The following is a 19869-nucleotide window of genomic DNA, read 5'->3' on the forward strand; positions in this document are numbered from 1 at the left end:
AATGAGTCCAGTGCGCTGTGTGTACTGGTCGTCAATAGAGGTTTTCCATTAAACACTGTTGCTGGTGATATTCAGAGAGTAGAGTGTATTATATCTGATAAAATGTTGCTATAAATTATATATGTTTTCATATAATAGCAAATTGTGCTTGTACTTTTTTCTTTATATTGTGGTGTTATATGATGTAAAGTTTCCAGACTTAGCATACATTTCTTATTGATAATCTTATCTTTTAGTTTTTGTGCATTAAGCAAATAAAGAAAACAATCAAATTAGAGGAAGTACCTTTCAAGTATTAGCCAAGCATTTGAATTACCACATATTTATTGAAGTATAAACAATTTAGTTGTTGAAATCATTCATTTTAGATTTTGTTGAATTTCCATCAAATATACTTTGTGATATGTTAAATTTTTCAAACATTGTCAAAAATATTAAGTGTGGTATTATAAAGGTAGATTTTATCAAGTTTTTACTAAATTAAATAATTGGCTTTCATATTGTCATTCTACTTTAGTTGACTACCTATCTTCCAAAACCCTAATTTTAATTAATTGTAATTGTAAAAACTTTAAGTACTTTTTTTTACTTTTCAAAATATCCACAAATAGTCATGATTTCTTACCTGTGGTTGTAATAATATGAAATTCAGTAAATGTTACAATCAATTCTCACAATAATAATAAATAAGTTTTTCAAAAGACAATAGTTGCACTATATACACATGCATCTTTAGTGTTTTTATGTCTTGCTCACTCTGAAAAAAAATATGTTTTTACTCAGGAGTGTTGCAATGTGTTTCTGAAAATGTCATTAGTCGTGTCTACACTTGTGTTTATGAGCTGATAATTGATCATTTTTCAGGAAAGCAACAGTCTGCTTGTTTTTTCCTCAGAGTGCGTCTGGTCGAGCGAGGCTCCCCACACAGTCTCCCCCTCATGGAGTCTGGAAAGGTACCTGCAGGGCGTTTCAGTTCGACTCCATCTGGCTGTGTGTTTTGAAATAATTATTAAATTACTGAATCTCAATTTCATCCTCTGCCAGATTTTACCTGGAGTTCGAATCATCATCGCCAATCCTGAGACGAAGGGTCCGCTGGGAGACTCCCATCTAGGGGAGGTGAGTGCGTATTGCAGGACAAAGATCAAATCTAAATCATCTGTGGCTCTGACTTCATGTGTTCCTGGGCTGTTTTTGTCTCTAGATCTGGGTTCACTGTGCCCATAATGGCAGCGGTTACTTCACAGTGTACGGCGATGAGGCCCTGCAGTCTGATCACTTCAACTCACGCTTGAGCTTCGGAGACACGCAGACCGTATGGGCACGCACCGGCTACCTGGGCTTCCTCCGCAGGACTGAACTCACAGATGCAAGTGGAGGTGATCATGCATCTTTGGTTTTAGTTTCATTTGTAGTCGAAGAATGATACTAACATCGTCTGTGTTTCCAGAGCGGCATGACGCTCTGTATGTAGTGGGTGCTCTGGATGAAGCCATGGAGCTGAGAGGAATGAGGTATCACCCCATCGACATAGAGACCTCTGTGATACGCACCCACAAGAGCATCATGGAATGGTACGACAAATGGAAATAGAAATGGTCATTTGTAACCGGAGTTTTGTTTCATTTATTTTTTTACGATTGTATTGACATTAAAATTTGGCCATTTATTTAAAGATTAACATGTTTAATGAAATTAAAACACTTAAAACTAAACTTATTTTGATATTCAGATTTATACTGTTTCATCTAAATAAATGAAAACAAAACATAAAAAAATAAAATTTATCAAAATGATTATTTTTTTTTATAATAAAATGTATAGTATCTATACTAAAATTCTGTAAAAAAAAAAATGCTACAACTAAAAACAGTCAAATTTATTTATTTGATTACAATGTAGACTAAAAGAAAACTAAACTAAATTCGAATGAATAGATTTTTCAAGTGTGTACTGTTTATACTATTATGTCTAAATAAATTACAAATAAAATACTTGCATTAATTTCACTTTAGTTTTATGTACTTATTTTGATATTAAAATGTATGCTATTCACACCATTATTTCTAAATAAATTAAATTAAATTCTACTTGGCCATCATAATGTAACAATTTACAGTATTAAAAATGTATATTCCTTTTTTAGATTGTTAACGATTATGTCATTAGATGTATTGTTTTTTTTTTTCAAATAAAACTTCAAATAAAAAATTTCATAAAACATCATTTTTGTTCTTATCAGTTGCCACCATCAAGAGCATCACAAGGCATTTTATCAGTGAAAGCTCAATCAGCAGTTGTATTTTAAACATGTTCTGATTGGTTAAGATATATTTTGTCATCTCAAATCAGCAGTTGTCACTGAAAATAGATGACTTCCTGTAACTTTGTCGCTATTAATCACTGTCAGTGTGAACGGCCCTTTAGAAAGGACGTGTTTTAAATGAACTGATCTGTTTGTTTCAGTGCTGTGTTTCCCTGGACAAACCTGCTGGTGGTGGTCGTGGAGCTGGAAGGTTCTGAACAGGAAGCTCTGGACCTGGTTCCTTTAGTCACCAACGCGGTCCTGGAGGAGCACTACCTGATTGTAGGTGTGGTGGTGGTGGTGGACATCGGCGTCATTCCCATCAACTCTCGCGGAGAGAAACAGAGGATGCACCTGCGAGACGGCTTTCTAGCCGATCAGCTGGACCCCATTTATGTGGCATATAACATGTAGCATGAGTGTACGTGTGGATGTTCGTGGCACGACCGCTTGAATGGACACTTACTGAAAGAAACTTTGAGGAGTGATAAGAAAGCCAAAAAGAAAAATGGATTGGCAGAAGGATTCAGTCTCCTGAAGAGAAGAAGAATCGCCTTTGCTTCTGCTTGTGTGCGCGTCACTTTGCTTTCACGTGAGGTGTTGCGACATCATTCATTTTTATCCCGCCCTACATGAGCGAAGGCTATTTTTAAATATCTGCATACTGTGGCGAAATGTGCATTTTAAGTTTCCCGATGATTTGGAGTAACTTGTTGAAAGTAGACGTGCTATCAAACACACTGGACGCCATTTCTGTCCATTCAATTTAAAAAAAAAAAAGCTACAACATCAACTTGTTACATTTGTACGTACGTGGCAGCCGTCCTTCAGCAACTTGCCGGTATAGTTTTTCAACCTTTGTAAATGTTCTCAAAAAGCAGGAAGCAAAAACTGAGAAAAACCGTCCCCTGCTTTTTCCGATTCCTCCATGTTTAATATCATTGTACAAAGCTGAAGGTGAACACAAAGTCGGTTGATATTGTGTAATTATGTACAGATAATAGTTCTTATTTATTTTGCTCTTTTTAGAATTGGTGAGCGAAGACATTTGGAAATGTTTTCCTCATTAAATAATATTGCTGATATAAAACATTGTATCATCTTGAGTGAGTAGTATCACATCAAGTCTATGTAAAAATATAAATATACATACAAATATATATAAAAAAAGAAAATATATATATATATAAAATAAGATCTACGAATCACCAATGATGCATTTCTAATGCAGTACTTCCCACTTTGCATGGTGTCTGTTGTAGAGAGAATCAACTGACCGATCGAACGGTTAATAATAGGAACTCATAGGACTTTCAAGACGATGTCAAACATGCGGAACAAATGCTTCGGGTTTTCTAATGGAAACTAAATCGCTACGCCCTTTCCGAGAGAAAACGAACCCTAAAAATGTGCCTGGAATCTTGTTTACATTTGCTTTTATGACTCAAATCTGCACCGCGATTTGTTGTGTTTTTATTTGCTTGGATTGATTTTTTTTTTTTACTTGTCTTATATCATTTTTTTGTGTGATTGCATCCTTATTTATTGACGAGCATTTTACACAATTGCGTTTTTGTTTACTGCTCAAACATCACATTCGATACCATTCGTAAGCGTTTTTTTAATTTAATGTACTAACACAGATTTTGGTATTTTCATAAAATAACTTTTACGTTGGTGCCTCACAGTTTACTTTCATCCCTGATCAGCTCACGTGAAATTGATCAAGTTCTTGTTTTTAATCGGCTTATGTGGGGAAATCACCTACATGCTAAATAAATGCCGGCATATTGTTGGCACAAGCAATATGGGCAAAGCATGAAACATGACCAACTGGCTATAATAATGCAAACAATAGTGAAGAGAGAAAAAGAAGCGTGCCATTATTCTTTATTGTACCAGCTGCATTAGAAGTACGCATTTTCTGCGCACCATTAAATCGCCATGACAAAACGGAGCAGGCCTATTCAGGATTTTCTTCTTCACATCCTGCCTCAGTGATTGATAACACGGCAGGCGTTAGACAATAATTTAGGAGATCTACTGCAGTCAGATATCAGCACCCTCTGGCCTCCTTGAGGTCTGTCTTTAACGCAACCTTTCATTTCATGTGTCATTGACATCAATTCTGTGTACAGGAACTGAGTTTACCCTTATTCAGAAAGCAACGATGCAATGTTCCCTTTTTTTTGTCTGTTTGTTTTTAAAAGATGAAGGAAAGAAGTCTTAACCTGTTCGGAAGCTTTATTGTTGTCATTCCCATACAAGCAGAAATGTTTCCCCATTTTGAAAAGAAAAAAAAAATGTGCACACAACTTTCAACCTGTGAAGTTATTTCCCTTTTTTTTTTGGAAATCTGGACTTAAGTGAGAGAGTCTGCATGGTGTATGTAAATATTGTTGGTTAGAGAAAAAAAGACAAAAAAACAATTTATTTTGTATGGTGCAGGTGTGTTTGAAATTCTGTTTTGTACACGATTAAAAGTATTAAATTACACTTTTATAGAAGCCTGCTTTGGCCTACGTTCACAAAATATGGTGCAATAAAGTGCTTTGATTGGTAAATTTGCGTTACAAAAAGATGCAAAACAACCACCGGTTGATATGTTTATTTAAACATAGTACTGTTACATAATGTAATGCAAGAAAGGGGAAAACGTTTACATCACATTTTAATTTGTATGCACATGAAAGACAGGTGTTTGTATAGCAGACTTCTTGCTGGGTGTCGAAATTCTCAGTAGTCATTACTCTGTCCGCATAAATATAAGTTAAAAAATAAATTTAAAAAAAGGGTTACTTGCAATTACAAAGTGGTGTCAAATTACCCTAGAAAACCAAAAAGGAGACATACTGCATCACCGATGACACGCAAGAACGCAGATTAACATTTAGGCCAAAATAAGGACACACAACCTGGTTTCATGCAGACTGGAATGGAACATAATACCGTTATCACTTTCTTTTTTTCTTTTTCTTCTTTTTTACAGATTGACTTTATCAAGTACATAGTTAATGTGTTCATGAAATGTACATATGCTAACGTGCAAACGTCATCAGTCACTGTTAGCTGCAAACAGTTATTTACATGTAGTGCAACAGTGAGGCTGGGAAGGGAGCGAGAGAGAACTAGGGCAGGACAGAAACCTGAATGTAGCAGACGTGATTTAAGACGCATCCAGAACTTTAGAGGGAAACAGAATACAGGTTCACCCAGATATGAATCTGTGCAAAAACATTAGAGAAGGACCTCACGTTCCCCTTCATCCTTCAACTGATTGGTTCTCCTGGTCGACATAGTCAAAACTCTCTAAAGATAGATCTTTCTTAGAAATGTATTGCAATAAAGGAATAATAATTTGCCTAAAAATTCTAATTTTGTCATTCATTCACCCTCACATCGTTCCAAACCCGTCTGACTGATGTCTTGCAAAAAAACACAAAAGGAGACGTTTAGCCGAGTGTCCAAGCTGCTCATTTCTGTGCAATGAAAGTGGATGGGGACCAAGCACGGCCATTTACTTTCGTTGAGCAGCATTTCAGAAAACCAAACAGGTTTTAATAATTTGAGGGTATGATGGCAGAATTTTTATTTTTATGTAAACTATCCTTTTAACTTCTCTCTTAGGGTCAAAAAGTGCCATGAACGGTTATTCTTAAATGATAAAACCCTATAGCTTTAATTTCTGATTGTTTAATTTACACTGATCTCTGTACAATCTTAAAAGTCTGATAAAATTTAGATTTTTAATGAGATCTTGTCATGATGAAATCAGGTTTTTTTCTGTTTGGGAGCACTGGGAATAGTTCATACAAACGAATTCGCCCACACTAACAAACCTCTTTAAAGATTCTACTCAGCAAAGATTTAGTACACTTAAGCTACAGAAATGGACCCCAAAATCAGCACATAATTTAGTTTCTTCATTGAAAATGAAGGCGTATGTGTGTAAATGTGTAACCACGAAATGTGCATATTCATTAAAGGAAGATTGTATCATTCAGACAGACATGACTTGCCATCTTTAAACCCTGTTCCCAAAAAAAGACAATGACATCACAACCACTGATAAAAAACAAACTGTCGAGTTTAAAAGCACCAACTTCACTCAATGCAGGAGGCTGACATGATCCGCTTTTATAAAAAGTCAAATATCTACATAGCTTCAGATTAAGTTGTTTAAAAAGATTACTAGTACTTCACATTTCAGCTAGTCTGTATGCAAGCAAGGCTGATTTCCGTCATACAGCAAATAAAAGGGTAAAAACAAAAAGGAATATGCAATGAGATACCGTAAAAAATCCAAACATACAACCATCTTGACGAGGATTGTGAAATCCCGCGCTGGCTGCCCTGTTAGCATTCACCGCAACTCAGTAAAATGTTCTGGTAGAAGTGTCCTACGAGCTGGAGTTTAAAATGCTGGCTAAAAATCAAGAATCCATGGGCAGGGGGAAGGTGGTGAGTGCTAAAATCTATCCAATAGCGTGGCTCGTGGAGTCGCGTGGCCCGCTGCAGCTCATCTCTTCCGGCGGCAGGTACGTTTGTGATCGGCGTGCCAGTGCTCCTGCTGGCATTTGATGGAGCAGTACGACGTGTTCCAGCAGCAGTGGTACATCGCCTCTTCTTCACAGTTGTAACACTGAAAGACAGAATAAAGAGAACAATGAGATGCTAAAAGACTTGCACACGAGAGTTTTGTCCAGTAAAATATCCTCCTGAAATCAACATTCTTATTGGTGCATTTCCTATTGAAACAAGATGTGAAAGCACCCTTTCCCTTTAAAAAAAGAAAGAAAAAATACACAACCTGCATGTCTGTTGAATGGGATCATTAGATTGGACAAAAATCTAAGTGCAGGAGGAGTCATCAATATCTTTGGTTTGTTTTGGCAGTACAGAGACTCAATTTTAAGTGTGTTTATCTGCTAAAAGTTACGTTTTTGTCAACACATAGCACACTATCTTAGAGATTAACCTCAAAGCTAACATGTGGACTAAAAACCCAAAAAAACTCGTTATTTTGAGAGGTTGTGTGTAGAACTGGGGGTGGTTGATATGACCTAAATCTTGGGTCACAAGAAGAGACATTTCACAATAACAATACTAGACTTATTTTTGCTAGAAATAAGGTTACAATAACAATATATGAAATGTAACCATTGATTTGTTTGTTAAATTAAGAGTGTTTGATTAACATTAATAACAGACAGAAGCAGGAATTCCAAATTCTTTTTATGTTCAACTACTCACGTTCAGTTTAAACACAATAAGCAGCGAGAGACTGTGACGCGCTTTGGCGCTTTTTGTCCGTGTGCGAGTGAATGCAGCTCTTTTTCGGGACATAATGTGCTTTTATCAACTACTTTTAATATCATATTTAATATGTTTGCTCCAAGGAGTCATCTAACGCGTATTTGAATGTTTATACATACAGCGATACAAACATTATAGCGGTAACACGACGATATCACGTACTGGAAAAAATCATAGTTGCCTAGTCACGAGGTATTGTTTCAGAGCATTTCCCACAAGACAATTTTGGAGCTCAGGTGAGTAATATGCTGGAGAACCATTGCTCATCTCCTAGCAACACGTAGAAGTTAGAAATAGATTGTAAATACAACATGTTGGCTAAATTCATTTGCATGGGGAAAAAAAACTAATAAATCTAATTAGAAAAATAATGAAGATCAGATTCTTAAGAAGATTTCAGGAGGAGATGCTCTTCAACAGATCATGAGTCACATGTGAAGGAATTTTACCTGAGTTTAGTAATATTATATTAGCAATCATAATGCATTCAAAATCTGCGTACTATTTTTCCATTCCAGAGTCGGTTTCGATCTGGTTGAACGGAAGCTTATAAAAGTCATAACTTTTTTTTATTTTTATACAAATGTTGTATCTGATCAGTAACTAGGGAGTAGTGCATGTGCAAAAATGCGCAGTTTTGAATGTTACAGCATTATTGCTACATTTACCCCCTTTTTATTCATTAAAAAAAAAAGTATGAAATTTAAAAATGTACTTGAATCATCACATTAAATTCATAAGAACAAATAATTTGACTGCTCAAAACCAGTCCAAATTTGATAAAACCTACATGTTCATTTTGTTACAAAACAAGTAAATTACTCTGGAATGTTTCAAACAAAATATAAATATGATACATTTTTCATGCTGCAATGGTTTATCAATAGGGGTGCATATGTTGATGTTTATTAACAAAGTTCAGTTCCAAAAGCATGTACAAGATATAGGATAATCTAAAAATATATTTTACAGAAGTATTTTGACCAAGTCCCTAGATCATAATAAAATGAATAAAATCATGTGGTCAAAGTGGACCTGAACTCAATACTTAATCATTAGAAATTTAAATCGGTGTATTTTCATAGTCTTGATAGATTTTCAAAGTTTGGTACTATAAACAAAGGATTTATTTCTTTTTTTTTTCTTTTTTACTATATCTCTTCCATGTCAAAATTGGACCTTTATGCAGCATGATTCGACTGTCTGGTGGTTCTAACAGTTTGTATTTACACAAAAGATCTTCTGACAATACACTCACCCACTGCTTCTTCTTGGTCTGGGAAATAAGTTGTTTGTGCTGAGCTACCATCTTTTTCATCTCCTCCATGAGCTCCTCTTTGCATTTCTCCTTCACCTGTTTGCACTTTCGGTCCATCTCAGCCTGCGTGCTGGACACTGCTTTGTTCACCGCCTGCCTTTTCTCTTCCTCCATCTCTGCTCGCAACTGTAAGGACAATCACATTGCTGAGTTTGCTCCAATTTCCCCCTTTTCCACCAACTTTCTTGGAGGAAAAGGGGTATCTTTGAATCTGGCCACAAGAGGGAGCCAAATGTCAGTCCGAAATGAAAGAACGTTCCTCACCTTGTCCAGAGCCTCCTTCAGGACGCGTTCGGTTTCACGCTTGTTCTCCGCTTTCATCATTTCTTTAACGTCGTTGAAGATCTTGGTGTATTTGTCGTGGCACATGTTTTGGCAGCTGCCTTCGTTGAGCGTCTGAGTGCCTCTGGGTACCATGCGAGGACCCGGTGAGGAAGAGGACGAAGACGAGCCAGACTTTTTGGTCTGGGTGGAGACAGATGTACGTTCTGGTTGATGTGGAACAGCTGTTGGGATCTCCTGGCTTGAGCTGACAGCCTCCATCTCAGGCTCCGGTTCCTGATATAACAGCAGGTGATGTGAACTCTGTACATCACATCTCATTCAATAAACCGGATATATTACAAACCTCTTCTTTGGGCTCGGCGACTTGGGAACGGCGGCTCTTTTTAGCTTTGGGCTCTTGGTTGCCTTTCAACTGTCAACAACATAAGAAACCCAGATATTAAATAAAGCAAAGCCAATCTTGCGTATTTAAAAATGAAATGGGACTTGTGTCGCCAAAATGCTCACCTGTTCATTGGATGTGGAGGAGATGCTTGACTCCGCCTCTTCTTGTCGGTCTTCCTGTCTCTCGTGTCTGTCCGACCTGTCATGCTTCTCTTCCAGCTTCCCCTTCCAGGTACGGCCCTCCCTCAGGAACCGCTGATGGAGCTCCAGTTCATCACACGCCTTCTTCCACCCCGAGCTGCGCTTTACCTGCAGCTGCTGCACGTTGACGGTGATCTCCTGGATGTTGTCAGAAGGAATCCATGCCCTGAAGCACAACAGAAACAAGTCTGCTAATTTGCCCACATACAGATCTATACCAGGTCAAAACTAGCTTTCAGTAGGGCTGGGTGATACAAAAACCATATTTTTATACAGATATTATTATTTATATACATACACATTATATACACACACATTTACTTATTCAAACTGGGATTAATTAATTGCACGTAACATTAAGATGATGCTTCGGAAGTCTTGTGATTGCATTTTTAAATCAAATATTGTTCATTAGCCTAATGTAACCCGAGGCTCACCTTTGGTGCTGGTGGCCAAAGAACCGGACATCCACCTGACCGCCCTCCCTCTGCATCACCTTGGCTGGCCAGTAACCAAATCCCTTCATCCTGGCCCACACCAGCTCATGAGTCGGACTCTGATCACAGACAAACATCCTTAAGTACATTCACAAATCACATATAAAGCTGCAAGAATTAATGTGTACGTCTGTGCTTACACATGGGTAACAGAACCAGTTGTCGGGTCGTGCATTTGAGAGATAGAAGCAGTGTCTGCACAACATTAACTCGTTCAGCTGGAACAAAAATAATTGCAAAATAACAACAACGAAAAAAATTACCTATTAACATAAGAACATTGTCAAAAATCTATACAGGGAAGCTTAACCATGTTTGTCAAGTGCCTTAAACAAGTTTAAAATTCCAGCTGTTTGCTCAGTCTGACCTCATGGCAAGTGTCACTGTAGAGAAGTCTTGCAATTTCGGTCTGATCACTGTTGACTGTTGACAGAGAATGTGGAATTGGTCGAGCTTACACTTGAATGAAGAGCACACGTGCTATTTCATAAATCACACTTTTGGTTCGTATTGGCTCACCTCCATGAAGAATGGCTGTGTTGTGAACAATAAGCTGAGCGTCAGCCCTGAACTCCTCAAAGCTCTTGTATTTCCCCTCTGAGATGTTCTGTAGGGGAACAGGAGGACATGCTGAGGCTGATGGTGGGACATGATCTTTGAACTGTTTCTCCTTGTGTTTTCTGTGTACCTCTTGTATGTTATCCACATCCAGAGGTGAGTGAATCAGTCTTCTGTATATGGGTTGCTTTGACTCCTTGCCTCTCTTGTGCAGGTCCACAGCCTGAAAGATGATAAAAGAGAGAAATCTGCTTCACATTTCAAGAAAACGCATGTGGGGGAAAGGCTTGATTTCTACACGATTAGTATGGAAAGAAAGTGAGAAGTGAAAGTGTGAAACCCACCCTTTCCTTCATACGTCCAAGAATGAACTTGAGGCATGTTGTCATTTCCTGTTTGCTCAAATTCTTCCTTTTACTGCCCTGTTAGTAAACATCACCACAAGAAACAAATGGCTCAATAACTACATCATAATCTGAGGTGACATACTCTTAAAATGCATTTGGGGGTTTAATGGTCACGGAAAAAAAAAAAAAAAAAAATCACAAACATGCATTTCACATTTACACTACTGAATTTACACTACTGTTCAATAGTTTTTTTAAGAAGTCTCTTATGCTCACCAAGGCTGCATTCATTTGATCTAAAATACAGTAAAAACAGCAACATTGTGAAATATTATTACAATGTCAAATAACTGTTTTGTATTTTAATAGATTTTTAAATATAATTTATTCCTGTGATGGCAAAACTGAATTTACAGCAGCCATTACTCCAGTCTTCAGAGTCCTTCAGAAATTATTCTATGCTGTCATTCTAATTTACTGACATTTGTTTATAATAATAATAATCATATTCTTCCATCAAATAAAAATTATCCTAAACTATTAACCTAAACTATACTACCTAAACTATAAGTTGTTGCCAAAGCAACATAAGAATGTGGCAAATTAGTGTATCAGCTAAAGTGGCTTTGAACATCTAATTCAGTCAGAATTTTCAATCTGAACTACCGTATTTTCCGGACTATAAATCGCACTTTTTTTCATAGTTTGGCTGGTCCTGCGACTTATAGTCAGGTGCGACCTATTTATCAAAATTAATTTGACATGAACCAAGAGAAATTAACCAATAGAAAACATTACCGTCTAAAGCCGCGAGAGGGCGCTCTCTGCTCAGTGCTCCTGTAGTCTACACTGAAAACATAGAGCGCCCTCTCGCGGCTTTAGACGGTAATGTTTTCTCTTGGTTTTTGGTTCTAAATAAATGCGACTTATAGTCCGGAGCAACTTATATAAATTTTTTTCCTTGTCATGAGACGTATTTTTGGACTGATGCGACTTATACTCGGGTGCGACTTATAGTCCGAAAAATACGGGTAGACGTTTTCTAACGATCTCTCTATACCCACCCTGCAGATGCCGCACTGCCAGTGAGAGGTTGTGTCCCGTGGCCTCTGGTCTTCAGACACACATCGGAGGTGGTAGACACGGAAGCAGCCGTCACACTCCAGCACGTCTCCAGGAAGGTGACACTCAAAGCAGTACCAGTCATGACTTTCTGCTTCCCAGTCCTGAAACACACACAGTATAGTAATGCACATCCCCGCCCACCTGGGCCACCGCCAAGCCCCCGGGAACAAAACCACCAATCCAGGAACGATTATTCTTTTCATGACCTGCAAATAAGTTCTTGACGATATGGATTGAAGAACAGCCCTCTTACTCTGAAAAGTTTTTTAAATTGGTGACCAGAGCCTTGAGAGACTACTCAAGCAGAAGTAAAAGCACCACCAACATGCAAAAAGCTTTTCACATGTCAATTAGGTTTTATAAATATGTTTTATCCAATGTATTTAAATTGTTTTAATTCAATATTTTAATATATATATATATATATATATATATATATAATTTTTTTTTTTTTTTTTTGGATCAACATTTGAAGCCAAGAAAACACAGAGTATGAGGGCTGTGCTTCTATAATTAGCAGTTTTTCCAAAGCACCAAGAAAGCAAAAATATAAAACCCGCTCATTAGTTATAATATGTAATGTAACAAACTAACATTAATCAATATGTTTGATATTATGAGAGGAACATAATTATGTTCCATTTTTGCATTTTGGTTCAATTTACATGACCATTTTTATGACTCAATGATGATTCAAATGAAATTCTTATTAACCATTTCCTTATTTACACAGGAAATAGTTCATAAAGCCTGTTTATGGCCTGATGAAAGCAACAAATTTCAAACAAAAAGTTCCACCATGTATTTTCAATCAAATGGCCATTTAAATCAAACCTTAAACATGACTAAATGTTCTTTGAAAGAAATGGTGAGCAATCACATTCTCACATGCCATGATCACATTCAACGCATGTTAAGGCTATCTTCTAAAAACATAATTGTCTACCGCACACACCTCAATACACACCAACACACAGCAGAGATATTCCACCAGATTCACTTTTCTGGGTAAAGTACAAAATCTGCAGGCTTTCACCAAAGTTTAACTTCAGAAAATGCTGCCACTGTGTGCAAATAGTTTTTATTCTTACCTTTAAAATGGGTTTAAACCAGTGTAAGAAGTAAACAGGGGTTTGAAGCAAAAATGCTTATACAGTGACAAATTCACTTTAAATAACTGATATGTTTCTAAAGAAGAAAAATATTAATTATTTATATTCATAAATATAGATTTCTAATTATTTTGACAAGGAATTTCTGTTAATGCATTCGGCATATACAGAACATGCCCTTATAAATATAAAAATGGAGAAATCAGCTCTGAATGTGCAAATATTGTTCTTGAATAAGCAAGTTAACTGCTGACACTGGTCTTAGCCCTGATAAACACCTTGTTAACTTGGCAAAACACAGCTCTGACTGTGACTGGTTCTGACACTGACATACAAATCTTGCAAAATTTGATTTGAAAACATGTAAGATTAATATGTGGGAAGCATACGCACATCTTGGATAAGAGCTTCAGAAGGCAGAGAGGGCTAAAGAAGAGAGAAATCACTAATAATGAGCATTCAGTGACAAAACAAGGTGCACAAAACCTCACACAGCACAGCACTGAAGTGAAACGAAGCTTGTTGATGCCAGTATAAATGGTGTGTATTATCATGATATTTTGATTGGCAGTTAAATAGAAGGTGCATTATTGATTTCAATTTAATGGAAAATGTTACATTTTGGAGGCAAATGTCTAAAGGCCACACAGAAGCTCCCTTCGTTTCAGCTGCTGTCCCATGCACAGGTTACACATACTGTTAACTAAAGGACAGATTATGTTATTAATTAAAGAAATCACAACAACTGGACGTGAACATACCTTGCTTCCCTCTGACATCTGCTCCTGCGATTGCAAGTGATCCAAAAAACATTGTTTAAAATCCTAATCTAAGAGCTGGGGTTGGCTGAAACTAACCACAGGCGCTCCTTGTTAGGAACTCGCAGGTGGGTGTTTGGTGTGTGTGAGAAATAACAAATATGAATCTATATTAGCTTTAATATTTTAATTCCAGGAATGTGGTTGGGAACCACTGACCAATACTGCTCATATATTCACAAATATGTTATGTACAGTAAACAACTATTCCAAAGTTTGGGGTCAGTGAGATTATTTTAAATATTTTGAAAGACGCTCACCAAGGCTGTATTTATTTGATCAAAAATACAGTAATATTGTGAAATATTACAATTTAAAATAACTGATTTCTACTCGATTATATTTTCAAATGTAATTTAGTCCTGTGATGGTAAAGCTGAATTTTCAGCAGCTATTACCCCAGTCTTCAGTGTCACGTGATCTTTCAGAAATCAACTGTAATATACTGATTTGCTGCTGATGATGGTTTTTTATCATCAATGTTGAAAACAGTTTTACTGCTTAATATTTTTGTGGAGATACATTTTTTAGGATACTAAAATGAATAGAAAGTTCAGAAGAACATCTCTTGGAAACAAGAAAAATGTAACGATGCAAAAGTCATGACTGTCAAAGTTGATCAAATTTAATAAAATGCATTTCTTTCAAACTGACCCCACTCTTGTGAATAGTAGTGCATGTAGAAAGGAAGTTCATACTTATCATACATATTTTTTTTGAATGAAGACCACACATCTAGCTGATGAAACCTGGGACAGATATGTATATTTCTAGCTATAAGCCATAGCCCAAAAATAAAGAGTGCTTCCTTCAAGCATGCTCTCTCACACAGCAGAGGAATCACACTGTGCATCTACCATCACTAGTGCACACGCAGGAAGCTGACAGCTGAAAACTCACTGCGAGTATTTTTTAAGCTTATATATAAGCTGAGGAACCAATTAAATGTCTTGCTGATGGTCTTCAGAAACACATGGCTGTGCTGGAGCCAGCAGCATATCTACATTTTGAGCTCTTTATTTAATTTGATTAATGTGTAGTAAAACCAAGCCATGTTTACCTTTAGCATTTTTATCTAGGAGGCATGTAGATTAAAGTATGTTGTTTAAAATAAACATGCTCTGGTTTATATCTCACCATCTCGTCTCCTGGGAGCCAGTATCCCTCCTGTTCGATCCCGGCCTTGGAGCCTTTACAGCCCACTGTGAGCGTCTCCACCACCAGACCGTCTTTCACCGCCAGAACTAGCTGTCTGGCCGTGTCTTTAGGGTGCATCCCATACATACGACTTAAATATCTGCACCAAAAAGCACAATGCCATCTCTTAGACATGGATTTAAATGTATACATTGATATTATTAGTATAGAGAGGAGAATTAAAGCATTTACTTTGAGATTCTATCCATGTTTGCGATTTGTTTCTGATTGCGGATGACTTCGATGGCTGACCAGACATACTGAACCACCTTGGGGTCCGCTTGCCTCTTTTTCACCACCCTTGACATTGTGGCCAGTTTCAACCTAGAATAATTAAACCAGGACAAGCCCTTGAACAAAATCTACACTGCTCACAATAAGCAAAGTACAGTCTGAAGAGATTAGGTGCTTATAAATAAAACAGCAAAATGCTAATATTTGTTTGTTTTGTCAGAAACGCATCAAATTACACACCATTAGAGTGCCTCTTATTGTGCATCGTAGTGGACAAACAATAGATCTACACAGAAAATGACACCAAACTTCATCATTAAGTCTCCATCTAAATTAACTCTGTTCTCTGTATAAAGAGCTCCTGCAACTATAAATCACATGTAAACCTAGGGCAGATATTCTTCTAGGATCTTCATTAAAAATAAAAAAATAAAATACTAACCAGGTTAAACATTAAGCTTTCTTATAAAACTGTTAAGAACAATGGTGTTGATGTCAAAAGATACTGAAGACAGCAACAAGTTCCTCATTATTATTACAGAGGAGCAGATTTACAGTCAAAATGACATCCATTTCTATAAAAACCCTCAACAGACTGCAGTATATTAGAATGTGGCATGATATGACCGTCACATTTATTGCTGTTGTGCATATACTGTAAGTTACAGCTTCTACATTCAACTGCCAGATGGTTCTTACAAAGGATAAAGAGTTGAAACTGCTTTTGTAGGCTGCTTTTTATTCATAAAAGTGCATCCTAAAGAGTTTCCAGGAATCCAAGACACACTTATTAATTAAATTACATAAATAAAGCTTTCAAAGTAAAAGACATCAATCCAATCAGCTTTTTTTACATGTAAATAAAGCCTTGGTTGATAAATGTTCCCCTTTCAGAACAGAAATAACTTAATGTGTAGAAAGAACAAGTAAAATTATATATAAATGTAACACTATAAATTGACTCATTAGGGGAAAAAAGAAAAACTATTTTAAGTCATTTGTACTTTATAACAAATTTTAAAGTGTACTCTTTTTTTTCGTGGATGTTTTTGTTGTGGTCATACTGACTCCTACAGGCCTGGATGCATTCAGTTTGAATACTAAATACTGTTGGTTTACAACAAACCTGTCTGTTATTACACTTTTAAAGCACTTTGGCTGAAAGTGATACGTAGTTTAATATTGTTATTATAATTACTGGCAACTTGGTCAATTGCATGGCTGTGCACGTGACGTCACCATGGCAGCACACATTAAGTGGCGACCCACTCCATGTAGAATAAAACAGCTTTTGTGGAATATATCTAGAATATTCGCCACATGTGTATTTACATCATTTTAATGCTATTAATTTAATTACGAGTCCGCATTTGTAATTAACATAATAATTCACTGAGCACTGTTTTGATGTGACCAGCGAGATCTGTTCGCTTTATTGCGCAATACATACGCAGAAAGGATGGGAACCGATCGAATGTTGGATCAAATGTTACTACAGCAAAGTTACAAGTTTTTGTGACAATCGTAACTTTTTTTTCACACTGTTACGGTCTACAGAATGTTGCCAGTGATTTATAAACCCCCCGCAGAAGACTACAGAACCACAACAGCTCATGTGATCCACAACCCGAGTGCTGGAATGCACGGCGTTAACGCATTAAGAACCCGATAATATTAACCAAGCGATCAAAACAACGTCATTTTAAAAGCCACGATGACTTTGACAGCTGTCTGTCTTATCAGTGATCAATGAAACCAAGCGCATGACCCGCATTTCGCGCACAGTGCCTGAAAGAAACGACAAACGGGTGTCTAACAGTCGCTAAACTATAAACATGAGGACATCGTAAACGCGCGAGCCGTTTTTGACGCGCGCTTCATATAATCAACCCGCAAACAATCGCGATTAATAACCCAAACAAATTGCAAATGGAGGGAAAAACCTTCATCGGTGCCTAGACATTCTTGTTGGTCGGTGAGCTACATGGACGCCATGTTGATCTCCCTCCCTCGCTTCTAGACAAAACCAACCAGTTGGGAGTGGATTTTTTGTTCCTCTTTGGTGCGAATGTCATGAAATCGAGCAGGTTTATGCGCTTACTCACCGCTGTCCGACAGCTGATCAAACGCCTCGCCGTTCAGTCGCACTTTAAGATGTAACGCAGCGCTTCTTACATTTGTGTTTCCGGAGTTAAATGTCAGAATTGTGGTTGGTTGGAGGAGCCCGGCCACACTTGAGAGCTCGGAGGGGGTAAACACACACACACATCTAGTCAGTGGCTGTGGGAGAACTCTAGTGGCTGAACGCTGCAGTTGCGCGCTTCACTTTGCACGTCTCACACATTGAAGCTCTTTTTCTCTCTCTCTCAAGCCTTCCTACACTGTGGTAGTTTTTGTGTATTCATAAATGGAAAATTCCAATTAAAATTTAACTTATCTAGCCTAGTTGTTTATGATTTGTGTGGCCTCTCTGTTAGATATGATGATCACATCATCTCAGAAATGTATTTAGTATAAATCCACAGCATGTTTTGGGGCTTGCAATGTTACATGAGCTGTTTAATTTTCAATTCAGTTTATTGGTTTGCAGCCCTATTAAAAACATCTTTTATTTCAGCTTGTTACCAAGGTAACATTTATCATTTTCATTCAAGTAGGCTACTGAAATAAAACTAAATCAACTAAAACTAATAAATGCAAATGAATAAAAACTATATAGATGTACAAAACTAATAAAAACGACAAAAACAAATGGAATAAAACTTAAAATGAAGTTGAATTAAAATTAACACAAAATGTAAAAGTAAAAAGCAAAATAAAAGGTTATAAGTAACAAGGTTGCAAATTTTACCTGCAGTAATTAAATATTATATTTTGACCAAATATTGTTTGTCGTAGTTGATAAACATTTATTTCCTATAAATCATAGAAAAATTATTTTGTGTAATAATTTTTTTTTTCACTAACATTTTAGGTAACTTTGTTAAGCAAGGTTGAGTTTAACAAATGCAGTAGAGTTTAACAAATGTCAGCAGCCTATGGCACAGGTGCCAACATAAGCATGCAGAGGAACAATCACTGGCACGTGATCAATAGGGAAAACTGTGTACAGACAAACATATTGACTGAGGTAATCATTCCTCATAGTCACACAGTCTGTTTGAATCTATAAATAGCCTACTATTAAAGTGTGAGCATTAACCTGCACTAGTCTACAGATGAGCGTGACTTCCTTACTTTGTTAGCTATATGTAATGCTGTTATGGGCAATAAGAAGTTATGCTATTAAAACCATCTCTATAATTGCATTGTTTTTACAGGTCCAAAAAAAATCACATTACAAAACCTGTAATTTCTTTCTGGAGTGAATGGGATAAACAGACTTTCCAAAAATAATTCGTGTTGACCTTTAGAAGAAGCTCCAGCAGATGGTGCTAAATTAACACACATAGACTGACAGCAACACGTCTGCAACCTACCTGTATAAACAAAGATGAACATACTGTACATAACAAATATTGTTTCTTTACGTCATCGCCTTTTCCAAGTTGTTAGTGAAAGTAAAACTGTTATTTTTCTCTTTGAGGTTTTACTGACATTGTACACTAATAATTCAATGCCCAACATGAATACAAATGTATGTCATAACAGGATGACAGAATGTCTTGGATGTCTGAATTTAAATTAGCTATTTAAAAGTCCCTGCTGCTGTGTCAGAGATCTGAACTCATATTCATAGGTATTCCACTGTTCTACTATTATGAGGCCTGAAGTACTTGGAACCCAAATATTCACAGTTCTCTGTAAAAGGTTTGCATGACCAAATTTATTATCTGTATGTGCTTACACCCCCACCCCTAATCCCACTTTTAATATCACAAGAAAATAATGAATAGTCTAAACACATCTCAATGTTAGACAAAATGTTTGTCATTATTTCTGTTACTCTGGCAGAGTCTGTGTAATAGGTCCTTTTTTAAAAGAAAGAATTTTGCAGGAATGAGAACACAGAAGATACATATTCCTGATCCATACATCACATCATATTTTTTTAACGAGTTGATAATGTTCTTATTGTTGATGCTTATATAAAGCTTAATGGAACAGTTTACCCAAAAATGAAAATTTATCTTTTTTTTTTTGTAGATTAGTTGTTGTTTTTGACTGAAAGT

General features: G+C 36.7%; 2 protein-coding genes across 16 annotated transcripts in view; one reads left to right on the top strand and one right to left on the bottom strand.

Moving 5' to 3' along the window:
• LOC132124133 (disco-interacting protein 2 homolog C-like) overlaps nt 1-2743 on the top strand; it is a 122347-nt gene extending 119604 nt beyond the window's left edge. For all 9 annotated transcript variants that reach the window (XM_059534971.1, XM_059534972.1, XM_059534974.1 and 6 more), the window contains 5 exons: nt 896-953; nt 1045-1119; nt 1205-1379; nt 1451-1574; nt 2467-2743. In XM_059534971.1, coding sequence (XP_059390954.1) covers nt 896-953; nt 1045-1119; nt 1205-1379; nt 1451-1574; nt 2467-2719 — 685 coding nt within the window. In that variant the 3' untranslated portion in view covers nt 2720-2743. The remainder of the gene's footprint in view (nt 1-895; nt 954-1044; nt 1120-1204; nt 1380-1450; nt 1575-2466) is intronic.
• A 2155-nt stretch (nt 2744-4898) lies between these two features.
• Nucleotides 4899-17997, bottom strand: LOC132124135 (zinc finger MYND domain-containing protein 11-like). Of its 7 annotated transcripts, none has more exons than XM_059534983.1 (17): nt 17803-17997; nt 15656-15787; nt 15404-15563; nt 14210-14227; nt 13842-13874; nt 12276-12437; nt 11209-11286; nt 10995-11087; nt 10826-10913; nt 10674-10729; nt 10447-10524; nt 10247-10365; nt 9732-9975; nt 9568-9636; nt 9204-9497; nt 8880-9065; nt 4899-6947 (listed from the first exon to the last, which is right to left on the bottom strand). In XM_059534983.1, exons 2-17 carry the CDS (start codon nt 15769-15771, stop codon nt 6825-6827), a joined length of 1917 nt encoding a protein of 638 aa, XP_059390966.1. In that variant the 5' UTR covers nt 15772-15787; nt 17803-17997; the 3' UTR covers nt 4899-6824. The 7 variants fall into 7 exon arrangements, with proteins under 7 accessions (XP_059390966.1, XP_059390964.1, XP_059390965.1 ...); XM_059534981.1 differs by having other exon boundaries at nt 14210-14233; nt 17803-17995; XM_059534982.1 differs by lacking the exon at nt 17803-17997 and adding an exon at nt 17641-17764 and having other exon boundaries at nt 14210-14233.
• Between the last annotated feature and the right edge of the window lie 1872 nt (nt 17998-19869).

The sequence above is a fragment of the Carassius carassius genome, chromosome 42 (assembly GCF_963082965.1).
Source record: "Carassius carassius chromosome 42, fCarCar2.1, whole genome shotgun sequence".
Classification (NCBI taxonomy): domain Eukaryota; kingdom Metazoa; phylum Chordata; class Actinopteri; order Cypriniformes; family Cyprinidae; genus Carassius; species Carassius carassius.

What these genes read in the sequence shown, in the direction of transcription:
- LOC132124135 (XM_059534981.1), bottom strand. Translation starts at nt 15,771, where the DNA reads ATGTCAAGGGTGGTGAAAAAGAGGCAAGCGGACCCCAAGGTGGTTCAG. An exon ending in ACAGTGACACTTGCCATGAG is followed by an intron (nt 10,525 to 10,673) that starts GTCAGACTGAGC and finishes TTTTTGTTCCAG; the next exon opens with CTGAACGAGTTAATGTTGTG. An exon ending in ACTGGTTCTGTTACCCATGT is followed by an intron (nt 10,366 to 10,446) that starts GTAAGCACAGAC and finishes GTCTGTGATCAG; the next exon opens with AGTCCGACTCATGAGCTGGT.